Raw genomic sequence first — 21,348 nt, forward strand, 5'->3', positions numbered from 1 at the left:
AGCACATCTTGCTGTATGCTGAAGTGAAATGAGATGCATTCACAATTGATAGGATGCATGTAATCTGTTCCAACACCAGCTTAATGTTGCTCTCTGTGTGATGACACAGTCGACAGCCTTGTGAATCTTTTGCTTACCTCTCAAGTGATCCTCTTGTATTGCTTCACTACCAAAGATTCACACATGTGAAGAGTCATGAAAAGAGAGATAATACAGTGATATAGATGGTTAGAAAGATACAGGGACTGGAAATGTAACCTTTTGACTATCCTTAGCAGTTTTGCTTCAGAGGAAGGCAAAGCAAACTCCCCATAACTTACATGGACAGTGAAGCACACCTCTGGTAGAAATGTTAATAGTTGTCTGCGATCATTTTTAAATATTGCCTACATGACCTTGATGATGGAGCCAAAAGACCAGATGATTCTGTTAAATTTATGATTGTGCTTTTTTCCTTTTTAAATAAATCAGCTAGTTATAACAGTCCAGAAACCCACAGCAACCAACTGGTACCTATGTTGAAGAAAGTTGAAAGTCTTTGGTTTTAAGCTGAACTCTGGGCAAATAAAAAAAAAAATACAGTTATATATTCATTAAATGTATTGTTTAGATACATACCAGAATCCCGTTTTTAAATTGGCATTACTGGGACTGGGTTACTCGGGCCACTCAAGATCTATTGTTTATTGATGTGCTACTGTTTATTCTAATTACAGGTTCTGGCAGACTAAACCAGTATAATTTGCAAAACCATCATATTGTCCAAAGAGAGATCCAGAATCTGGCTGTACTGTTTGGCAGGGATGTCTGGATCACAGGAATGGTGGTACTGTTTGCCATGGTTGTCTGGATCGCAAGACTGGCAGAGTAGAATTACAAATTCTTTGACTGGTAAAACAGTGTACATAACTGTTTGCCTGGATTTGACCTTTAACTTTCAAGACATACTGAAAAAAATACTGTTGTCTTTAAGATATTCTGATTATTTATAAATCTCTAAAGCAAAACTGGTACCTGAAGGCATTAAATGCAGGTGATATGGCAGTCAGCTTCAAAAACACACAAATATAACTGGGACAACATTCTGATACTAGGCATGGAAGTTTGAACATCCTTGTGTTTAAGTCACACTGCACCAATCATTTTCTTTGACATGATTAAACATGCCTAGCTATTGATCTGCAGCCATCATATTAGTATGCCAGAGTCATCCACAGAACGGGATTGCATTCAAATATCAGACAAGTAAAATACCTGGGAAATTGATAAGAAAAGCAGGTACATTGAGCTTTTGCACATTCCAAGACTACTTTCTTCACAGGTCTGCAAGGCTTGATTTTAAAATGATAATTCTCAGACAAGATCAGTCATTTTGCTTAACAATAATGCATTGGACATAGTATATGCTACTAATGGAATCCTTCAAGGTACAATAGCATCTATAGAAAAGGTTCTTTATTTCTTGTGATGTTACATGAAAAATCATTTTTTATTACATTTTAAGAATGGAGAAAGAAGTCTGTAATTAGCACAACTACTTATAGTTTTTGCAGCTTCTAAATTTTAATGTGAAATGGGTTTTCATTTAATATATCCAGATTGCCATTATGATTTGGTCAAATTTTTACTAATGTAGCCCAGGAGGGTGAATTTTCTATCAACAACTCATTAAAATGCTAATTCGGTCACATTTGTTGTATTCTGCTTAAAGGAAAATTATGCCCCAAAAAAAGAAGCGATCAGGGCAGGTCTTGCTGCTTAAAATATCAACCTCATTTGAAAGAGGCTTCGGTGCTAATGGGCAGATGTTCTGTAAGTGTGCTGGTATCCTTTCATGCGCATGGCCAATTGACTGACTGCCCGTTACAGGTCAAGTAAGAAAATAATTCAATATTAGCATTATATGCACATTCAAATGTCTGGGGAGATTGCCAATGCTGTCAATTTTCAGCTTTTACTGGAAAACCGAGTTGTGGTATAGTTATGTTCTTCTGTAAGATATAATCAGTGTTTTCACTGATGCAGTTTACTATGTTTCAATCTTTATACATTGCAATTCAGAAGAGAAGATCAGCTGAATGCATGTCTAGGTTTGACACATTTTCAAATAACTTATATTTATGATCATTCATCAGTGGACGTACATACTGTACTTTGAGCTTGCTTTTCCGAAGTATAACCCAAATGTTCCTTTTGATACTAAGCTGACCATAGACATTAGAGGGTAGACAGATGTGTGTAGTCACAGAACAAAATAATGAAAATAGTACCACTTGAGCACAGCCCGAATGTTTTAGGATTAATATAGAATAAAAAATAATCCACGCTGAGGTAATCTCTTTCAAGTATACAGAATAAAGCTACCACAATACAATTGTGATACCAATTATTTACAAACTCAAAACCACTTAAAGCAATGCTACATTTTCAGATATAAGTTAGAAAGACACACACTTTATACATATTTGAGTTGTGTGTTTATAACTTCTATCTGAAAATGTTGCACTTCTTTAAGTTGTTTTGGTTTTAGTAGTATAATTTTTTTATTTGTATTTTTTCAGACTGTCTCATGAACATTCAGGCTTTGACTGGAAGATATATGTTTATGCTTAAGGACATATTAAGGGACTGAAAGCTGACTTATCCAAAAGATCTATACCTAAATTAAACAATGGACAGCTCAGGTGTTGCCAGCTGTAACCAGTTCCCAATAGCGCTATAGCCAAAAGATGGTTACAGTGCAGTTGGCTAGTTCTGGGAGGGTGTCCATGGACATCCTCACAGAACCACACACCCCCTACGCGCCTGAGCTATGAACGTTGTGTCCTTCGGACACAGTTGATCATGTTTCCAGGTAAAGGTCCAATCAGAGCTGCCTTTTACCATGTGATCAGCTGTGTCCAATCACAGCTGATCAGTGTAAATAGGAAATGGCAGTTCTCGGCATTCCTCTCCTTGAGCATGAGGAGAGGAGAGCCAATAAGCAGCATTTCTCAGAGGGGACATCTACACTGATCATAAGGGCACTGATAATCAGTGATGGCTGTCAGTGCCAACTATCAATGCACATCAGTGCAGCCTCATCACCGCATATCAGTGAAGGAGAAAAATAACTTATTTACAAAACTTTATAACAGAAACTAAGAAAAACATGTTTTTGTTTTTTTTTTGGTCTTTTTTCATTTAGCAAAAAATAAAAAAAACCCAGTGATGATTACATGCCACCAAAAGAAATCTCTATTTGCCTCAAAAAAAATGGTAGCAATTTGGTTTGGGCACAATGTTGCATGACCGTGCAATTGTCCTTCAAAGTGCAACAGTGCTGAAAGTTGGCATGCGCACAAAGGGGGTAAAAGTGCCCGGTAGGCAAGTGGTTAACACCTGGTTTTCAGCAGGGCCACTATTGTGTTTTCCTTGTTTATCTAGGTCCAGTAGTTTGAATGGACAAATATATAATGGACTAAATAAGCTGTACAGAGTGGCAAAATGTAACTAATCAGCATAAATGAAGTTTTGGGAGTGCACCTGTGTGGGATGTATGTGGGATCTAAAGCTGGTCATAGACTTCATATCTTGGCCAGTTCAACAGGGACCCGCTGAGATTTGAACCATGTATGGGCAAGCTGAATGTACCCAAGTTGATCAATCAGTCTACTTGGGTACAACCAGCCTGTCAGATTTTACCTGCGATTTTTGCTAGCAGCAATTATAGCTGCCCGCCAGAGTACAATGGCTAATGGTTGCAGGAAAGAAAATCCATCTATCCATCACTTTATCTAAGCACACCAACCTTGAGCAGCATCTAATCAGCATGCTTATTTTCTGATCTGTATACAGTTAACCTGAATCTAATTGTGTCAGGAGCCAACTGGCCTCTAGCAACCCACTGGCCGGTGTCCCTCAGGGCATGGAGTCTAAGCCTCAGTCTGCTGGTTCACCAGAGCCCCTGATGGTGGGGATGGACTTGAAGTGACCTGAGACTAGGTCACGACCCCCGAGTAACACCAGCTGTGGTAAAGGCAGCCGCTAATGGTGTAAAGCAGGTAAGAGCCAGATGTGAAGAGGTATAACGTAGTCAGACAGGCCGGGTTGGTAACAGCGCAGCAGGCAGTACAGAGCGGCAGGCAAAGAATAAACAGGTCACAAGCCAGGTTCAGCAACAGGAGGTCAGGCAATCAGGATCAGGCAGAGAATAGTCAGGACGAGCCAAGGGTCAGAGCAGAAGAGGACAACAGTATCAGGATCAGGCTGGGTCGGCAACAAGGCAGTCAGGAATACAGGAACACAGGAACAAGACCATAAGGCAATTTGGAGATGCACAGGGCTGGTTTAAATAGTGCGCCCTGTGCTCTCATTGGTGCCAGGCGTGCGAGTGCGCATGCGCGGCCGCCACCACCGCGATCGCCCAAGTCCCAGTGCTCGCCAGCTAGCGCGCACCCTCGGGCAGCTGAGATCCCTGACACATTGCCTACTATAAGTATATGCTAGATCTTCTGTTGGCCTTTTGTTTGCTTCAAAACTGTTGGCAGAATGCAAAGAAAAAAATCCGATTCCTCTAGCCATACTCTCTACAGCGCAGATGGGCAAATATCCCAGCATGGGCTATTGTATTCTGACAGCCAGTAGTTGTTAGCACACCCAAACAGTGGCAGCTGCATTTGACTGGATGCAGACTGGAAATACACTTTAAATCAAATCACAGTAATGAAAATACTGCAAGTGTTATTTTTTAGTGAACTGACCCCAATATGACTTTTTAATCATTGGCTTCATGTCACAACATTCTATGATTCAAGCTGTGCTTATTATTATTTGGAACATCATATGAAAATATTAAGTTAACATTTTCAAATAGCATACAGGGCTGAAATGACTGCATTTGTTAAGATATAGTAGTGGGCTATCTCAAAGTATGTCTCCAATTCAGCTGTGCTATAAGAAATGACAGACGGTGAATGATTGGCTGCTGAGGCCAATACAGACAGACTTCTATAAATTAGAGCCATCAAAATGAAAGAGGGATTTCGAATTTCTCTGCTTCTTTCATTTTTAGTTGCTATAGCATCATATGGAGAACAAATTCCATATGCATCACCGGAATATGCTAAAAATATTATAACTATCTGTTTCTTATCATAAAGCTGTTCTCCTTACACAAGCAAGACCAAGTCTTAAATTTGTAATTCAATTATAGGTTAATGAAGCATTGTAAGCACTATTTATAACTGCATTTTTAAAAAGTCACAAGCCAATTATGCAAAATGTCTATATAACTTTCTTCACCTACCAATGTAAATAGATTTAACCTTTATATTAATTACTTGTTCATGTAGAGCACTGCTTTCAATAATGCAGCATTTCCTGTAATAGCTTTATTTTTCAAAGACATTACTGTTTTCCAGATTTACACGACTTTAATGAAAAAATTAACCCCTTGGTATGCTTACGGGTTGTTATAAGCTAAATACACTGCTTTTTTTCTAATGAAATCATTCTAAATCAGTAAATGTGCTTAGATGCTCATTATGACATTGCTATTTACAGTTAATAATATGGTAAAGCGCACAAAATCATATAAAGCAGTGATATGATTGTTTGCAACTAAGTAATAGTGAAAATGGTTGTTATGGGTTTCTATGTGTAAATGGTCTCTTTAAACTGCCATTTTTGACTCTAAATGTGTTGATATGGTAACACACTAGTCTTTTTAGGGGTACTCACGCATGGGCACAAAAAACTCTTCAAATAACGGCAATTTAGACCATTTTTATGTCTGTCTGTCTGTGTAAACATTGGATCAGAGCACTAATCGTTGATCAGAATTGTTGTAAAAGTTTGTTTTTTTTAGGACTTTTAGCAGCATATATCAATACAGAAACTCATTGAGAAGAGAATGAAAGCATACTTATCTTTAAACAATATCTTCCAAACAAAATGCACGTATCCTTTTTGGTGTTCATCCCCTGCTGAGCTAAACTAGCTTTCCCAAGATGCTTACATAAATTGCAATCATGCCCACTGCTGTGCATCTATACGGCAAGGATGTTAACAGAAACCAATGGCCAGGAGTGCAATTGTCAAGTAATATGCATCTGGGAAGGGAGGGGGTGCCAAAAAGTTAAGTGCACTTTGTTTTCAGGTGCACTTACCCTCTGTTGTTTGTACACACTTAGCAAAACATTGACAAAAGATTGCAATCAAGTATGTGGCTATATCGGTCAAAGAAAAGCTTTGAATGGTTTGGGAATGTAACAAATGTTTGTTTTCCTTGTATATAGTTACTTTTTCATGTGTGTTAATTAAGAGGCCCAATATAAATAGTGACCCAGAAACAGTAGTATAGTAATAGCTTTACATGTAACATTACATATGTAACAGCATTTATGTAAAAATTTAATTGGTATACAAACCTCCAATGCAGATACCCTGCTGTCACAGTCCCATAATGTGTGCAGCTCCAGGCTGTGTCTTGCTCTAAGTTGGGCATGTGTGCAAACCTACTGAAAAAGTCTTTAGTTGACATTTGGGATAAAAGTATTCTCAAGAAAATAGCAAATATGATCATGTTTCCTATGTGAACATGTCCATCAAATGGGCTTCAGTATAAATAGTTTCTGGTGGGGCTTTAAAAGGTGTAAGTATAATATACCAAACAATTTACTATTTGTGTACCAAAGACTTACTGAGCAAAAGGGAAATTAACTGTCCTAAAAAAACACTGCCCAAGGAAGCTGGCTTTCTAACATTCTTACAGTACTCATACAAATACACATATACAGTAGGTTAGACAGATAATAAACTATTGTTATGTTTTTGGTTTTAGATAAAAAGAGAAGGATCAGCAGCAACTGATTTGCTTTAGGCTCAGAAATTTTAGTTCGTTGCAAATAGGCAACATTAACTTTCACAGCATGACATGTTGTGGTTTTTATTCTGCTAGTATTGGTGTGTTTGTATGTATCACCTTGTGCAAAGTAATAAATGCACATGTATTTGCAGAAAAAGCGCATTTATCATTTTTACATTGCAACTATGATCAGTGGATTGTGGGTGCAATGGCAGGCTTCTGCAGACACTTCCTTTGGTAAAATTTCTCTCCTGCAGTGGAAGACAGGGCAGTAGTTTATTCATTCACCGGTCTCTATAGGGGTGGAGCCACACACATATTCACCAATTTTAAATCTGACAGTTACTGCAAGAAAGTCAGACCCCTGCATGTTGTCAGAAGAGGGGCCGTTTTGGGGGTTTTTTTGTGCCAAAGGTTTTTTTTTTTATATAAAATAAGGAAAAGTTGAGATTTCTGTCCCTTCTTTATATTGGTTTGTGGCCCCATTGGAAGGATTTCCCTGACTTCCTGCTCTGCGAACCCCTATACAAGAAATGGGAAGTGCAGTTATAACAGGCACAGACAGCAATACAAACATTGTAAGAAGTTCTCCACTCAGCTAGAAATACGGTTGTTCTTTTCGTTTTCATTGTTGGAGAGATTTTCCATAACTTCCTGTTTGGTCTTCCCAACGGGTACAAACCGCAAAATGAAAAAATAATAATGTAATGGGACAGTAATGTGTCTCCACTCTATTTGTAATGAAAATAAAATACTTTGGCTGCAGTTGGGCTTGAATGGTTGGCATACTTGCAAGTACACTGCTAAAAAAAATGAAAGGAACACTTTGAAAACACATCAGATCTCAATGGGGAAAAATATGCTGGATATCTATACTGATATGGACTTGTTAATGTGTTAGAAACGTAAGGATGCCCCATCGTTTGATGGAAATGAAAATTATCAACCTACAGAGGACTGAATTCAAAGACACCCTGAAAATCAAAGTGAAAAAATGATGCAGCAGGCTAGTCCATTTTGCTTTAATTTTATTGCAGCAACTCAAAATGGTACTCAGTAGTTTGTATGGTCCCCACGTGCTTTTATGCATGCCTGACAACATGTTCCTAATGAGACGATGGACGATGTCCTGGAGTATTTCTTCCCAGATCTATACCAGGGCATCACTGAGGTCCAGGACAGTCTGAGGTGCAACCTGGCGGCGTTGGATGGACCGAAACATGATATAACAGAGGTGTTCTATTGGATTTAGGTCAAGTGAGCGTGGGGGCCATTCAGTGGTATCAATCCTTTCATCCTCCAGGAACTGCATACTCTCACCACATGAGGCTGGGCATTGTCGTGCACCAGGAGAAACCCAGGACCCACTGCACCAGCGTAGGGTCTGACAGTGGGTCCAAGGATTCATCCCGATACCTAATGGCAGTCAGGCTGCCTATGTCTAGCCTCTAGAGGTCTGAACATCCCTCCATGGATATGCTTCCCCAGACCATTACTGACCCACCACCAAAACGGTCATGCTGAACGATGTTACAGGCAGTATAACATACTCCATGGCTTCTCCAGATCCTTTCACATCTGTCACGTGCTCAGAGTGAACCTGCTCTCATTTGTGAAAAGCACAGGGTGCTAGTGGCGGACCTGCCAATTCTGGTGTTTAATGGCAGAGACATTCACGCCAGTGGCCTGCTGGAGGTCATTTTGTAGGGCTCTGGCAATTCTCATCCTGTTCCTTCTTGCACAAAGGAGCAGATACCTGTCCTGCTGATGGGTTAAGGACCTTCTATGGCCCTGTCCAGCTCTCCTAGTATAGCTGCCTGTCTCCTGGAATCTCCTCCATGCTCTTTTGACAGGAGATGATGAATGATTAGATCACCTCCTCATTGCCTGTTTAACCCCCCTAATCCCCACACCAGTATGCATTGCACATAGTTAGAGGGTGCCCCCATTTAGTTTAAGGGGCTACATTGGACGAGTGGTACTGCCCACCAAAAATGACAGTGGACACCATGGCATATGTACACACCCCTCCCCTGCCTTTACAGCTTACGGGAAAGTGGTTGGGGCCTGCCAACCACAAGTGTAAACAGGCCTAAAAGGAAGGGTGGGGGGCATTTTACAAATGTATTTACCAATAACAGCATCTGTGTTTAATAAAAGAGAAAACAAATGCTATTACCTTCATCATTATGCTTTCCGCCAAAGGAAAACGTTGTTGTATGTGAACAGACTTGATACTCCTTTATACAATAGTTTTGTAATGAAGCACAAACAGTACTAAAAATGAAAAACAAGCCCTCCAGTGGTGCGCTGTCACCGCTGCAGTTGCTTCCATCTTCACCTGGGTTCCCGGGCTGGAGCCGCAATGACAGCACCTCCGCACATGCACGTGGGAGTCACAGCCGCAACACAGAGCTCTAAAGGAATGGCACAGGTTCCTTCAGACCACATGTGCTGGTGACATCACTGGCTGCTGCCCTCTGGACTATATCCTAAAGGGTGAATGTTTGAGATATTCCTTTTACCTACAGTAAGCATTATTATAAGCTTACCCAGGGGCGGACTGAAAACTCATGGGGCCCTCGGGCAATAGGGGATCATGGCGCCCCTGTTTCCTTGCCCAAATTTAAAAAAGCCTATGAAAAAGGTACCAGGGGCATCTCATGGGGCCCCCTACTGACCCCCGGCCCTCGGGCAGTGCCCGAGTTTCCAAATGGTCAGTCCGCCCCTGAGCTTACCTGTAGGTAACAATCAACATTGAGACTTTACTACCACTTTAATAGTACTATCTGCTGGTAATATTGCCGTATATAACATTTCTTCTTGTTCAGAAATATTGGCATTTACCCTAGATACTGAGGGTTACGTGGTAAGTGACTGGTCAAGTATTCTCACATGTTCTTTAATTTAATTTTTTTTTGAGATATAAAAATCTGAATATAGGTTCTTACTATGCTCACACTGTTTCATTGTTTTTTTGCTTGGTACCTACTCGATGACATGATGCAGAAGTCACGGAGATCATTCCACTGGACTTCTAGAGAACACAAGATCTTTTCCAAACTTTCTGAGATATAAAAAATGTCTAATTTCACTTTAAAGTGTTTTAGCAAGTTATGAAAATTACAGTAGGTAAAACTGAAAACCCCTTAAAAGTACATTTAATCAAAGTAGTTAAAATTGTTTATTATCAGGTTGCAATATTTATGGGAATATAGAAGCATTTTACCTTTTTTTTTTTTCTCCATGTTTCATAAATGATTTTGTTTTTCTCCTATAAATGTACTCAATACTTTGCTGTTGTTATGCCTGCTGTGGTTTTATCCTTGAAAGCTAAATGGAACATAAGTCAGTAAGACTACTCCTCTTTTAACATGTTCAAGCTTAACATAGCTGGTATTTTCTGTCGCTTTCTGTAGCTTGGATGAGAGTAAATATGCCATGCAGCAAACAATTAAGAAGTAGCAACAGATATTTGCTACTCTCATAATGCAGAGCAGTCATGCCAATATCTTCAAATCCAATAAATCCAGGCTGAAATACAAACATTTTATGTTACTTTGGTACTGTAGAATTTTTATATTTTTCTGTAACCAGAAGGTGAAGACACTGTTAAAAAATTGTCAAGTTTGTCCAGGATTCTGTGTAAAATACTCATCCATCACTTTGAGCCCCTGGTCAGAAAATGACAATGCAGTAAATATCTTCAGCAACCACCTTTTAATGTACAAGCTGCTTTCAGAAGGAATCTTCAGCACTCGCATAAACCACACTGTCATGAGTGAATGCCTGTGCTCCAAAGTCATTACTATTGAGATGATAGGACATCTTTCAGCAGATAACTGAAAAACTTTAAATGTCATACCAAGTTTTTGAAGCCATGCCCAATCCCCAAGTACAAGGTTGCCTGAATATTGAATTTACCTGAATTTAGAAGGCAGCATATCTACAGAGTGATCTTTCATGAGAAGGGAAACTGGGTTTGTGAAGTCAATCTCTTCAAGAACTAGTAAACTTACATTTCTGCAAGAAACATTCACAAATGTGCACGTAAAAGTTTACTTATCTGCACATAAAATAAGGCAGGTTGTTTGTTACTATATAGGAATTGCTTGCGCACCATTTTTTTTAATGCCCATGTTATATATTTTTAATACTAGTCTCCTAATCACGTAGGTTATATTCATTTGTATGCAGTATTATATGAAATGCTAAAATTTCACTCTCACAGCAGCTGCATAGCTGATATTTTGTTAAAGGACCTTGTAATTCCATAACTATGTATGTGATGTACACTGCTGACAGTCTTCTCATTAAAACCTTTTAGTTAAGTTACAGCATTATCTTTTCTCAGTGTCCCAGTAATATCTAGATCCATTGATACACTTTCTACTGTTACCACCTTTCACTAGTGACTAGCAGAAAAATGGATGTTTATCTGTGTAACTTAGGTCAGCAGCTCTGTATCTAGGTGCTGCTGAATTGACATTTGATTTTTTTTCCCTGCCAGAGGGTCCCACAAGGATGTGGCCATTAAGACCTGGTTCACACTAGACTGTGGTGCGGGAAACCAGTGATCCGTGTGTGTTTGCCGCACTGCATTTGGAATGCACCGTCCTTGCATTCTGCAATGGGTGTCAGTGTAATGTTAACAACACCCCAAATGCAGGTTGCAAACGCACAAAGCTACTATGTGATCTGGTTGCAGTGCATTTCCATAAGTAGTGTATACACTACTTTGGTGTGATACTGTGTGATTTGAGCCCATTGAAAATGAATGGGCTCAAATCACACCGCACTGAATCGCATGTGGAATGTGGTGCGCATTCGTGGGCTATTCATAGTGTGCTCTGTAAATCTATAATACTTTGCCTTTAGAATGGTGGTGGTAATTGCTGTGACTGAGTTAAACTGACAGTAGACAATCAGATATATCCCTCAATGTCAGGAGGGGATATATCTGTTCATTTTTTTTTCTTTTACAAAGTCTTTACCTAATGGTGGCAGGACGTTTTCCATAAAGTAGTTATAGCTTTCCTTAGAGGTATTGCACCTGCTCTTCTATCACATTCTTATATTCGATCATAGTCCTTTTTCATGATATTCCTACTCCATTATATAAGATTAATTACATAATGTTTACTTGGCCTTCCTGTTCAGTGTTGCTGCATTTTAGCATATGAGGAAAGAAATGTGGGAGCTTCCATTGCTGACTTGCTGATTAAAGGCGACATTTCCAGGCATGTTATCCATTTTGTTGCTTCACTACCTGGCCATTCTCTTATGCACATACAGTATAACTATATGCCCAGATGCCCTGAAACTTCATTGGCTACACTGAGTTGGGACAAGGATGTCAACTCCTGAGCTTGCACCTGAAAAAAAAAAAAAGTATCAGCAAAAGCAGTCCTCGTGTTTCTACTGTTAGAGGTTCTGCTATTGTTGGTGAAAGACAATGCTCTCCAAATCAATTATGTACATTTGGAATTTTTCAAACTCCTTGTTTTTACACCATCTGTGCTGTTGGAATAGACACATGCACAAAATAACTGTTGGCTGCAGATTGAAAGGTTATTTTCAATAGAAATGAAGAAAACCTGTCATAAGAAACTGCTATTTCTAAGTTCTCTAAAAATTCTTGTTGGCTGGTTATGTTGAGTCTTTTGGCTTTTATACATTCTGAGTCACTACCAATTATATTATGCAAACAGATCAAGTATACTGAATTTTTGATCTACATACTTGTTTTGGGTCTGTGACCCAGAAAATATTAAAGTCTGTGGGGTTGATTTACTAAAGGCAAATAGACTGTTCACTGTGCATAGGAAGTTGTACTTTGTTAGGGAATTATCCCTAGAGCTTAGTGAATGAGGTGATGTGCTGCCATTTTCCATCATCTGCTAACATCAATCATCTTCCAGAATGTTGTTTTTATATTTCCCTGGCACATGATTGGATATTAATTGCAAAGTGTAATTTCTCTAAGCTCTAGGGTAACATTTTCACTGTAAAAAACAACTTCCCTTGCAAGGTTAACAGCCGAATTGCCTTTAGTAAATAAGCCCCAGTAAATCAAAATGACCAACTAGCATTTTTAAAAAATGTCAGCAATTGCAGCCCCCGTATTTCTTGTCAGGTTTGTTTCGATTTACAAAATGGCTTCTGCAGCAAATGTTTGTTATATCATTCGTTTTACTGAAAGGCAAAGTGACAACTTGCAGTGCTGCAGTATAAGTTTGCTGAACAGGTCAGCTGTGTTTCAGAAAATATTGCTCTTCATTGATCCATGATAGCATACTTATTATATTAGGTTCTGTCAAATTTTGTGAATTTCATGTATAATATATATGTTTGCTGCTGTAAATGTTTACATAAAGGAACGTATAATTGCTATTTTATATCCCTTTAAGAATCAGCACGTGTGGCCATTTTTTCATCCATGTAATATGTTGAGATTATTTTAATAGTACCCTTCTAAAATGTAGATCACAAAACGGGGATGGAGATTTCTTGGGAACATTAAACGCAATGCTGTTTCCATCCATGATGTAAAGTTTCTGTCCAACAGCCGGTTTATAACCAGAAACACAAGCTTGCTTATTCTTTCTAATGGATGCAAACGAAAATAAAATATATTTACTTGTGACCCGCTCTCTTTATCAAAGCTATTTTTATGTGGAAATGCAAATTACTCTGATAAAGATGTATTACCAACATCAATATCTTCCCCTCTCGGGCCAAATCAGCTATAAACTACTTTACAAAACAGCTTCTTTCTAGAGACTCTTCTTTAATACCAGTATATATTTTCTTGTGTGCCCTTTTTTTTTTTCTTTATGCTTGTGCGTTTAAGACATATTTTCTTTTGCTTTTCTGCTGTGTGTGTAAATTACACATTCAGTGATGTGTGAATGCAAAATGTAATGCTTTGTATACCTAAAATATAATTCACTTCAATAACTTTTTTCTGTTTGTAATTTCCACAGAGAACCAAAAACCACAATTTGAGAGGTCTCGCTCACGACCAAATCTCTACTCTAATGCAGCAAGAGCTCCAGTTGCTAAGGAACTCAGTTATGAGTTGGAATCTCATTCTTCTACAGTAAAAAGCAAGGCTACAACTAGGAAAGAGGTGTGCAGCTCGGATGGTCGCAGAGACAAAGGGCCAGGTCATAGCTCTGCGGCCAAACCAGAATCTATTCCTGAAGTGGAAGCTCTTCTTGCAAGGCTTCGTGCTCTGTGATGAAAACACGCATTCCATATTGTTTTAATTCAAAGGATTTTTCAAAAACAAGATGCAATTTGAACCTCCAGCAAGTAAAATTGTAGCTACACTCCTAGGCCAGTCATGGGTATTACATTGCCAGCTAGTAACAGTCTCAAACCATTGTCTATGCTCTAATATCCATGTAACTGTATACTGCCTGCAATGATCTTATTTGTCCTTAGATTCAAGGTAATAGTCTATTGCCTGAAGATTTCTAAACCAAATTATGGACCCTTTAAGCCATGCATATTTTCTTGGTTCTTTATAATTAGGCTTGTCACCAAAAACACTCCAGAAATGTGGTTATCAAATGAGAACGTTTCACTCTCAATGAAATGTACAACTCTGCAGTGGATGCTAGTTTTCACAATTCTCTAAAAGTACAATGGTCACACACCTAAGAAATGTAAACAGATCATATGATAAAAGAAATCCAAAGCATAGGCCATATTCAGGGAAAAACATGTCAAAATGCTGAGTATATTCAGAAATATAGGCCGTTAAAATAATATGACTTTTCCCCAAGAAGTCAAGGCTTGCCCAGCTCCCAGGCTTCCTTTTTGTCAGATATATGTGATGTATAGGATTAATTAGGGTGGCCCTCAAGGCTGGGGAAGGGAGTCATATTTTTGGAAAACTTTTCATCTGAAAAACTTGAGCCTCCTATACCTCTGAATTGCGGATAGTCTTGAACTGTTTTTTGTTTTGTTTTTTACTCCAGATACCGTGTGCTTTTGCATTTTTTCATCATAAACTGTGTTTGAACTGAGCATATTTGTAACAGGTTTACTTTAACATTGCAAGCGAAAGGATTCAGTTTAAATTGTCATATTTATTTTGTATCTGGCCATGATGGTGTGTAGTTGACTATTCTACACAATCCATAAGGGATTTTTTTTACCTTGAACATGGAGTAGAGAAGAGGGAAATTACTTTCTGTGTGGAATGTTATACCATTGCTTCATTTCTCATCAGCAGAGTGAAAACAAAGTTTGATGTTTTATGCCATGGGTCTTGTTTTTGCTTGCACGAAGTCTTAAAAGTTAATGAAAAATTTCATTCTTTTATAGTAGAGATTTGTTCTCGCTTGCATTTATTCTCCAGTATATTTTACTCTACTATAACTATGTTACCAGATAGATAAATCATGAAATGTATTAACTGTGCAAATCAATGAGAGTGCAATCTTCCTGAAAAGTTTTCTAGGCAACCACAGGAAACATGCATTACCTTAAAGGGGGGCAGGCATTCAATATATTAAATCCATTTTCAGGCAATGAAAGTAACCATATAGCTCAACCTTAATGACTTTATTTTATAAGACAGGATAGTGGAATAATTACATAATTTCTGCAATTTACTTATCTTGTTCCTTTTTGCATATGAACACGCTTGAATTATTCATTCCATCTAAAGTAAACTGTACAAATAGTGTAAACTCATGAAATAAGGTGTATGAATATTCCTTTAATGACTAAACAGTTGTATAGAGTTTCTGTTTGGTAGGTAACGGATCCTGTTTGTCATTTTTCTTTTCCACTGGCCTGCTTTGTAGTACTGGATGAGTTAGATGGCACTTTAATTGACCATTGGCATAAAGTTTGCCGTAGGAAAAATGGATATAAAACTGACATTTACTTTAACATGTATAGCTGCTAATGTTAGTAATAGAGGACAATCATTTTTCTGTACACTATTAAAGATTGTAGTGGCAATATGCAAGACATCTGGGACATCAAATGTATATTATTAGCATCTGCTTTACATGCACATATAGCATATATTTATTTTATGCAGTCTTAAAATTCTTTAAAAATTCCAGCGTATTCTTATTATATGAAAACACTGCTTTCTATGCATGCACACAAAGTTATAGTCTTTGAATACACATTTTTATGTTGAGTCTGTATGCGTGTTCTCTGGCTTTTATTAAACGTAATATATAACACAATGGCCTTAATGAAGCAGGGAGACTGAAATAAAAGAGCCCCATGCAGAGAAGTGTTACTGTCATTGCAATGCTGGATATCCATTCACAGTGTGTGATAAGGAACATGCTGATCTCTGCCATGAGCTCAAAGCCAACAAAATTTCACTTTTGGCAAGTCACTACATAGAAGACCACCATGGCTCTGGCTGAAAACATGCCGGTTTATATAGTTATGCATGTGACTGTAAAATTCCCTGCTTTCCTTTAAGGCGTACCTTTCATGTATACACATCAAGCTCGGTCTTATTTTTGTTATTCTCTATCCAAGTTTATTTTCTAAACTACCACGGTGCTTTATATTCAATAAACACTACATGTTTATTACTGAAAAGCCATTAACGTTTCAAATGCCTCACACAGTTCAGCAACTGTCCACCTTTTTTACACTGCAAGCATATGGCACGGTTGTGTCATGCTCTTTCCGAGAACAACAAGAACACAGATAATGGGCACACGGGTCAAATTTAATTGATGGCTGTAGCCAGTTTTGTACAGGGTAATATTTCACTAGAAATGAGGCCTTGTGATTTTTCCTATGCAAAGTTAATAAATATAAATTAGTACTGTGACACTGTGCCTGATCATATTAAGAAAACACTGTTCTGCAAGCTTCATGGAAATGAAACCATCCTCATGTGTTCTCAGGTTTAGTTTATTGTTCCAGCTGTCCACGAAAATTTGTTGGTGTGTGTTTGTGAAGCAAGTTTATGTTCTCTTTGCATGGAGACAACCATTGTAAATAACAATGCACAATTAAAAGGATATATTTAATAACTGTGTTCTGTGGTTTGTGTATGTTATTAGCAGACACCCCACAGGAAAGGCAACACTCCTTTCAGTGAGCATGCAGCTGGGTTTACCTACTTTTACGTCAGGGACAAAAACAGTAGAGATTGATAACATAACCAGGTATATAGGTTATGTGAATCTTACAGTACAGGGCAGGACACAGAACTTATATGCTAGTCCATTGGTTAAGTACAAGCTTCCTGCAAGTGTTTGGACACTGACAAAAAGTTCCTAGTGTGCATATAAGCCCTCCTGCGCCATGAGACTCCAGTTGTTCTCCTCTGGAGAAGTACTTTTTTTTATCCTTTTTTTTTTTTTTCTGACACTTTTATCATGATCTGACTGCTTATTGCCCTTGGCTGTCCAGCAGTTTCTGATTGGCTATCTTTTGGCGGATGTCTTGAATACCATACCCGGATCCCACTATGTGGGGCCAGCCTGTATTGTTTGCTTTAGGCACTGGATCCTGTGTTCGGTATTCACTTTTGCATGTAGTGCAACATGTGTAATTAGCCGCATGTTGCTATACAGGTCCAGGATTCCCAAACCCTGAAAAACCCTTTGGGGAATGCTCACCTTGGCAGGTGAAACCTCTACCTCTATTAGGCCCAGCATCATGGATAGGGTGAGACAGGGTTTCCCTGTATGTTGGCACTAGTATCTGGCTTTTAATAACACAATTCGCAGTGCATAGCACACTTTACAATTTTATAGCCATAGGATTTGGGAGGTATTCACTTTACTGAGGTACCATTGCCATTTTCTCTAACATTTGTAAGTGAAAGGACATTTCAATTTTACATTTTTCCTCCTATCTAGACATAATTTCAGGAGGATGAGTTAACTATGTCACACCTCATGAATGATGCATTCCCACCCCACAATTGCTACTCTCCTGCTGCCATCTTCTACACACAGTCAGCACCTTGGTTAGAGTTGCTCCTGTATTCAGACATGTAAAACCCCATTCACTCCCAACTCCATTCTATGAGCACCCCACTGGGTATCCCCTCACTAAGCATTGGTAGATCTCAGACACAAGCGAGCTGGGATGAAAGGGCCACATAGTCTGCTATCTGCAGACCTACAGGAAACTCAAAACACCTCTCAGAGTGATAGTTGTTCCCTTGTCCAGGAACAACGTTTTAATATAACACTGCTTCTCTCCTTTGACTCTAGCTACCTCTCAGGAACTTACCATGAGGCCTGTCTGATGAAAGCAGGTTTCTCTGCCACTGTGTCTGAATTCTTTCGTAAATTTTTGCTTCTAGAACCTTGATTTCCAGAGCCCAGAAACTCTACACGTCCTCTATTCCTCCTGACCTATATTGGAGCACACTTTTACTAATACAGAGGGGCTAATTGATGAAACTTGGGGTAAAAATGGACTTTCTCTTTCTTTCGGTTTTATCACAAATTATTATGAGACATGGCACTTTGTGTATAACGGTGTCATAAATTTAAAATAACGACCGAAAGCACAACTGCTACACTTGGCAATGCTGCAGCACATCATGACATACATGCCATGCATTGTGAAATTTCTGTCAAGTGGCCTGCCACTCATTATCAATCAGTAGTACAGTGAATAATGTTATAAACGTTCACGTTGCGTTCCAAGTTATGTAATGTTTTTATTGATCAGACATTAGATACATGTTATACTTTTTTGCCCCACTTTTTGTTCTAGCTCAACAAGTGATGGGAAATCCAGTGTTATAAAGAGGCTACTGGTGAGAGTCATGAGATTCTCTTGTAGATCCTCTTCTTATTGTGCTGCCATTTGATAAATCTATATAATCCATTCAACAATATTTAAGGATCATTCTGCTTGCTTTTTTCAGGAAACACAGTCGGCTATACCTTGCTGCAATGCTTCTGGGGTTTATGACTTTTTACAGTAATTTGTAGATGATGTAAAAGGTGAAAAGCATCATTTCATATGAAGCACTATTTAAGTAAAAATGGATGGTGTCACTTATTCCAACTTTAATTACAGAAAAATTTGCTACTTTTTTTTTTTTTAAACTAAACTTAAAATGTTTATGGAAACCCCATTCCATTAATAGTTATACACATTTTGATGATAGTATCCATGTTTTTACTATCTCTTGGGGTAGACAACTTCAAATAAAGGTTCTGGTAAAGGAAAGCAGCATGCACATATCATTTTTAAAGCTGAACTCCGGACATAAATACTTTTATTGAAATATTTTCCTCAACGGGCATCTTTCCTTGTTGTTGACTGCTGAATGGGGCAATCAAAGTGAAGGAAAGGTGAGTATTGCTGCTAGGAAGGGCTTTTTAAAGTAAACCTGTTACCTTGTCCTGCATGGGCAAGCCCACGTTTGGTTTAAGTTTAAGCTGATTGCAAGCAGCTTTGTATTTCACACAATAAAGCAAAATAAACTGTATTTCCAGCATTCAATAAAACTGAGTTTATTTAGAGAAAAAAAAGTCTTTCCAGCACGTACATTTGAGCAATGCTCTGTCCAGGAGTTGAGCCTTGTGTTCAGCTGCAGAAAACATAAATCCTTACATGGATGCCAGCGTTTGGGGTCTCTCTCTTTCTTTTTCTCTTCGTGTTTCTATCCCAAGTAGGAGCTGACTTTCCTCCTAAGTATATCATAAAAGTTAGTATTGGGTGGGCCAAGAAATAGTACCCCCCTCCCCAGTGATCTTTCACATGAACGTTCCGATTGTGTCCACCTGCTCGTTTTTCAGGAGGACCCGATCAGAAACTCCATTCTGCTCTATGGAGTGGCAGGTGTAAAAGGAAATGTGTCCGTTTACACCTGCCAACATCCGATTCGCCAAAAAGGGACAGATGGGGATCCAATTCCCCTTCAGTCCGTCAGATTAGACAGATGAAAACGGACAGGCAGTCCGTTTTCATCCGACTACCCATTGAGCAGAGTGAGCAGCTATGTGTCTACTCTGCAGCAGCGGAGGGCACACAGAGCTGTCATTTGCTTGCTCAGCAAGGATCAGTGGAGAGATTCCCTGCTGAGCAAGTGGATCCACTAAATGGGTCTGTCCCGTGTGAAAGAACCCTTAGGAGACTAATTTAAATATCTGCAGCTTTCCCAGTCTGTGAAATAGTGACAAGTATTAAAGGTTAAAAAGCATTGTAGCCCTTAGGGGTCGCATGGTTAAGGTGAGGAGGCACTTTAGCCATTTTTGGATTACGATATACACGTGTGGCGTGCTAACACGCATCATGTTTGGAGTGAAGAATTGAAGCACTGACATCACGGTGTTTGTTTGCACATGAAATGTCAAGTACTTTGTTATTGCACTTTATTGTGGATTTTACTTTTACCAATATTCATACTCATACTGAGCACCTGTCACTTTCAGTTAGAGTGCGTAATGTTATTGTGTATTATGTTTACTGTGCATATATTGTATTTTGGCACGATCTAGTCAGCAAACGCATGACCTGTTTTGCACTTTCAGCACTTGGCACTTATATATTTTTTGGGGGGATTATTTAGCATTAGTTATCAATACCTTTCAATACAGTGTGGTCACTTTATAAGTATTTTTATATCATTGCACCTACTTATTTAGTTTTTCTTGTGAAGCGCTTCACCAATATTGTTTTTTTAAGTATTAAAGGTTAAGTTCTCATTTTTCTTTTCTAAATTCAAGCTTCCCTATGTACCAATATACCATTGATGTAAAGCTTTTTCTATCTTCTACACTAGGCATTACCTCGGCCTTCAGGTTATTGTATAGAAAACTTATCTATGGCTTTCAGGTATTTGGGATGGGAACACCGTTAGAAGGAAATACTTCAGCAGCTGACCTCATTTGCACACACCATGCACCCCCTCCAGAAAATTGCTCCTGCCCACCTCTGTAGTTTCATGCTTTTCCTATGCAGGCCGTGAACATGGTTCTCCCTCAACACACAGCCAGTGTCTTCCTCTACGGGTCGATGGTTTTCTACCGTACTGTCTAATTGCATAGATTGTTCATTTGTCAGAGCGTCTAGGAGCCGAGCGATCACATAACAACCTATGTGGAGCAGAGCTGTAGTATTGAAAACAGTGTAACAACGTGTGTCCCTGGAAGTCTGTAAATCTCACTGTACACTATACAATCTGACTGTACAATCTCCTTTGGATCAACCATCAACTATGTAGTGTAAGTGTGTCATCCTATGGTATAGTGGTAAATCTAAAGGAAATTGAACAGAGTGTGTTTATTTGGATTGTATAGTGTATGGCCACCTTAATACAATGAACTAGTTGTGCTTTCAGTGCCATTAATTGTTAATGGCACCCCAAAAATGGAAGCAAAAGTGCATTTTGTTGAGTGCACAAATGTGCTACAAATACATGGTAGAAATGCACAAACCACAACATGGCAAAATGCCCCATGGGCTACTTTGATGCATTGCCTGTGTCACAGGAAAAACACACCAGAAAAAGTGTGCTCCCACTACTA

General features: G+C 38.8%; 1 protein-coding gene across 1 annotated transcript in view; it reads left to right on the forward strand.

The window, feature by feature from the left end:
• The window catches only part of DIAPH3 (diaphanous related formin 3), a 1,068,692-nt gene extending 1,051,814 nt beyond the window's left edge, over positions 1-16,878 (forward strand). The window contains exon 28 of the mRNA XM_089668393.1: positions 13,834-16,878. Coding sequence (XP_089524519.1) covers positions 13,834-14,090 — 257 coding nt within the window. The 3' untranslated portion in view covers positions 14,091-16,878. The remainder of the gene's footprint in view (positions 1-13,833) is intronic.
• The last annotated feature ends 4,470 nt before the right edge of the window (positions 16,879-21,348 follow it).

The sequence above is a fragment of the Staurois parvus genome, unplaced genomic scaffold (genome assembly GCF_062004578.1).
Source record: "Staurois parvus isolate SC_StPar_1 unplaced genomic scaffold, SC_StPar_1.0 ptg000007l, whole genome shotgun sequence".
Lineage (NCBI taxonomy): Eukaryota > Metazoa > Chordata > Amphibia > Anura > Ranidae > Staurois > Staurois parvus.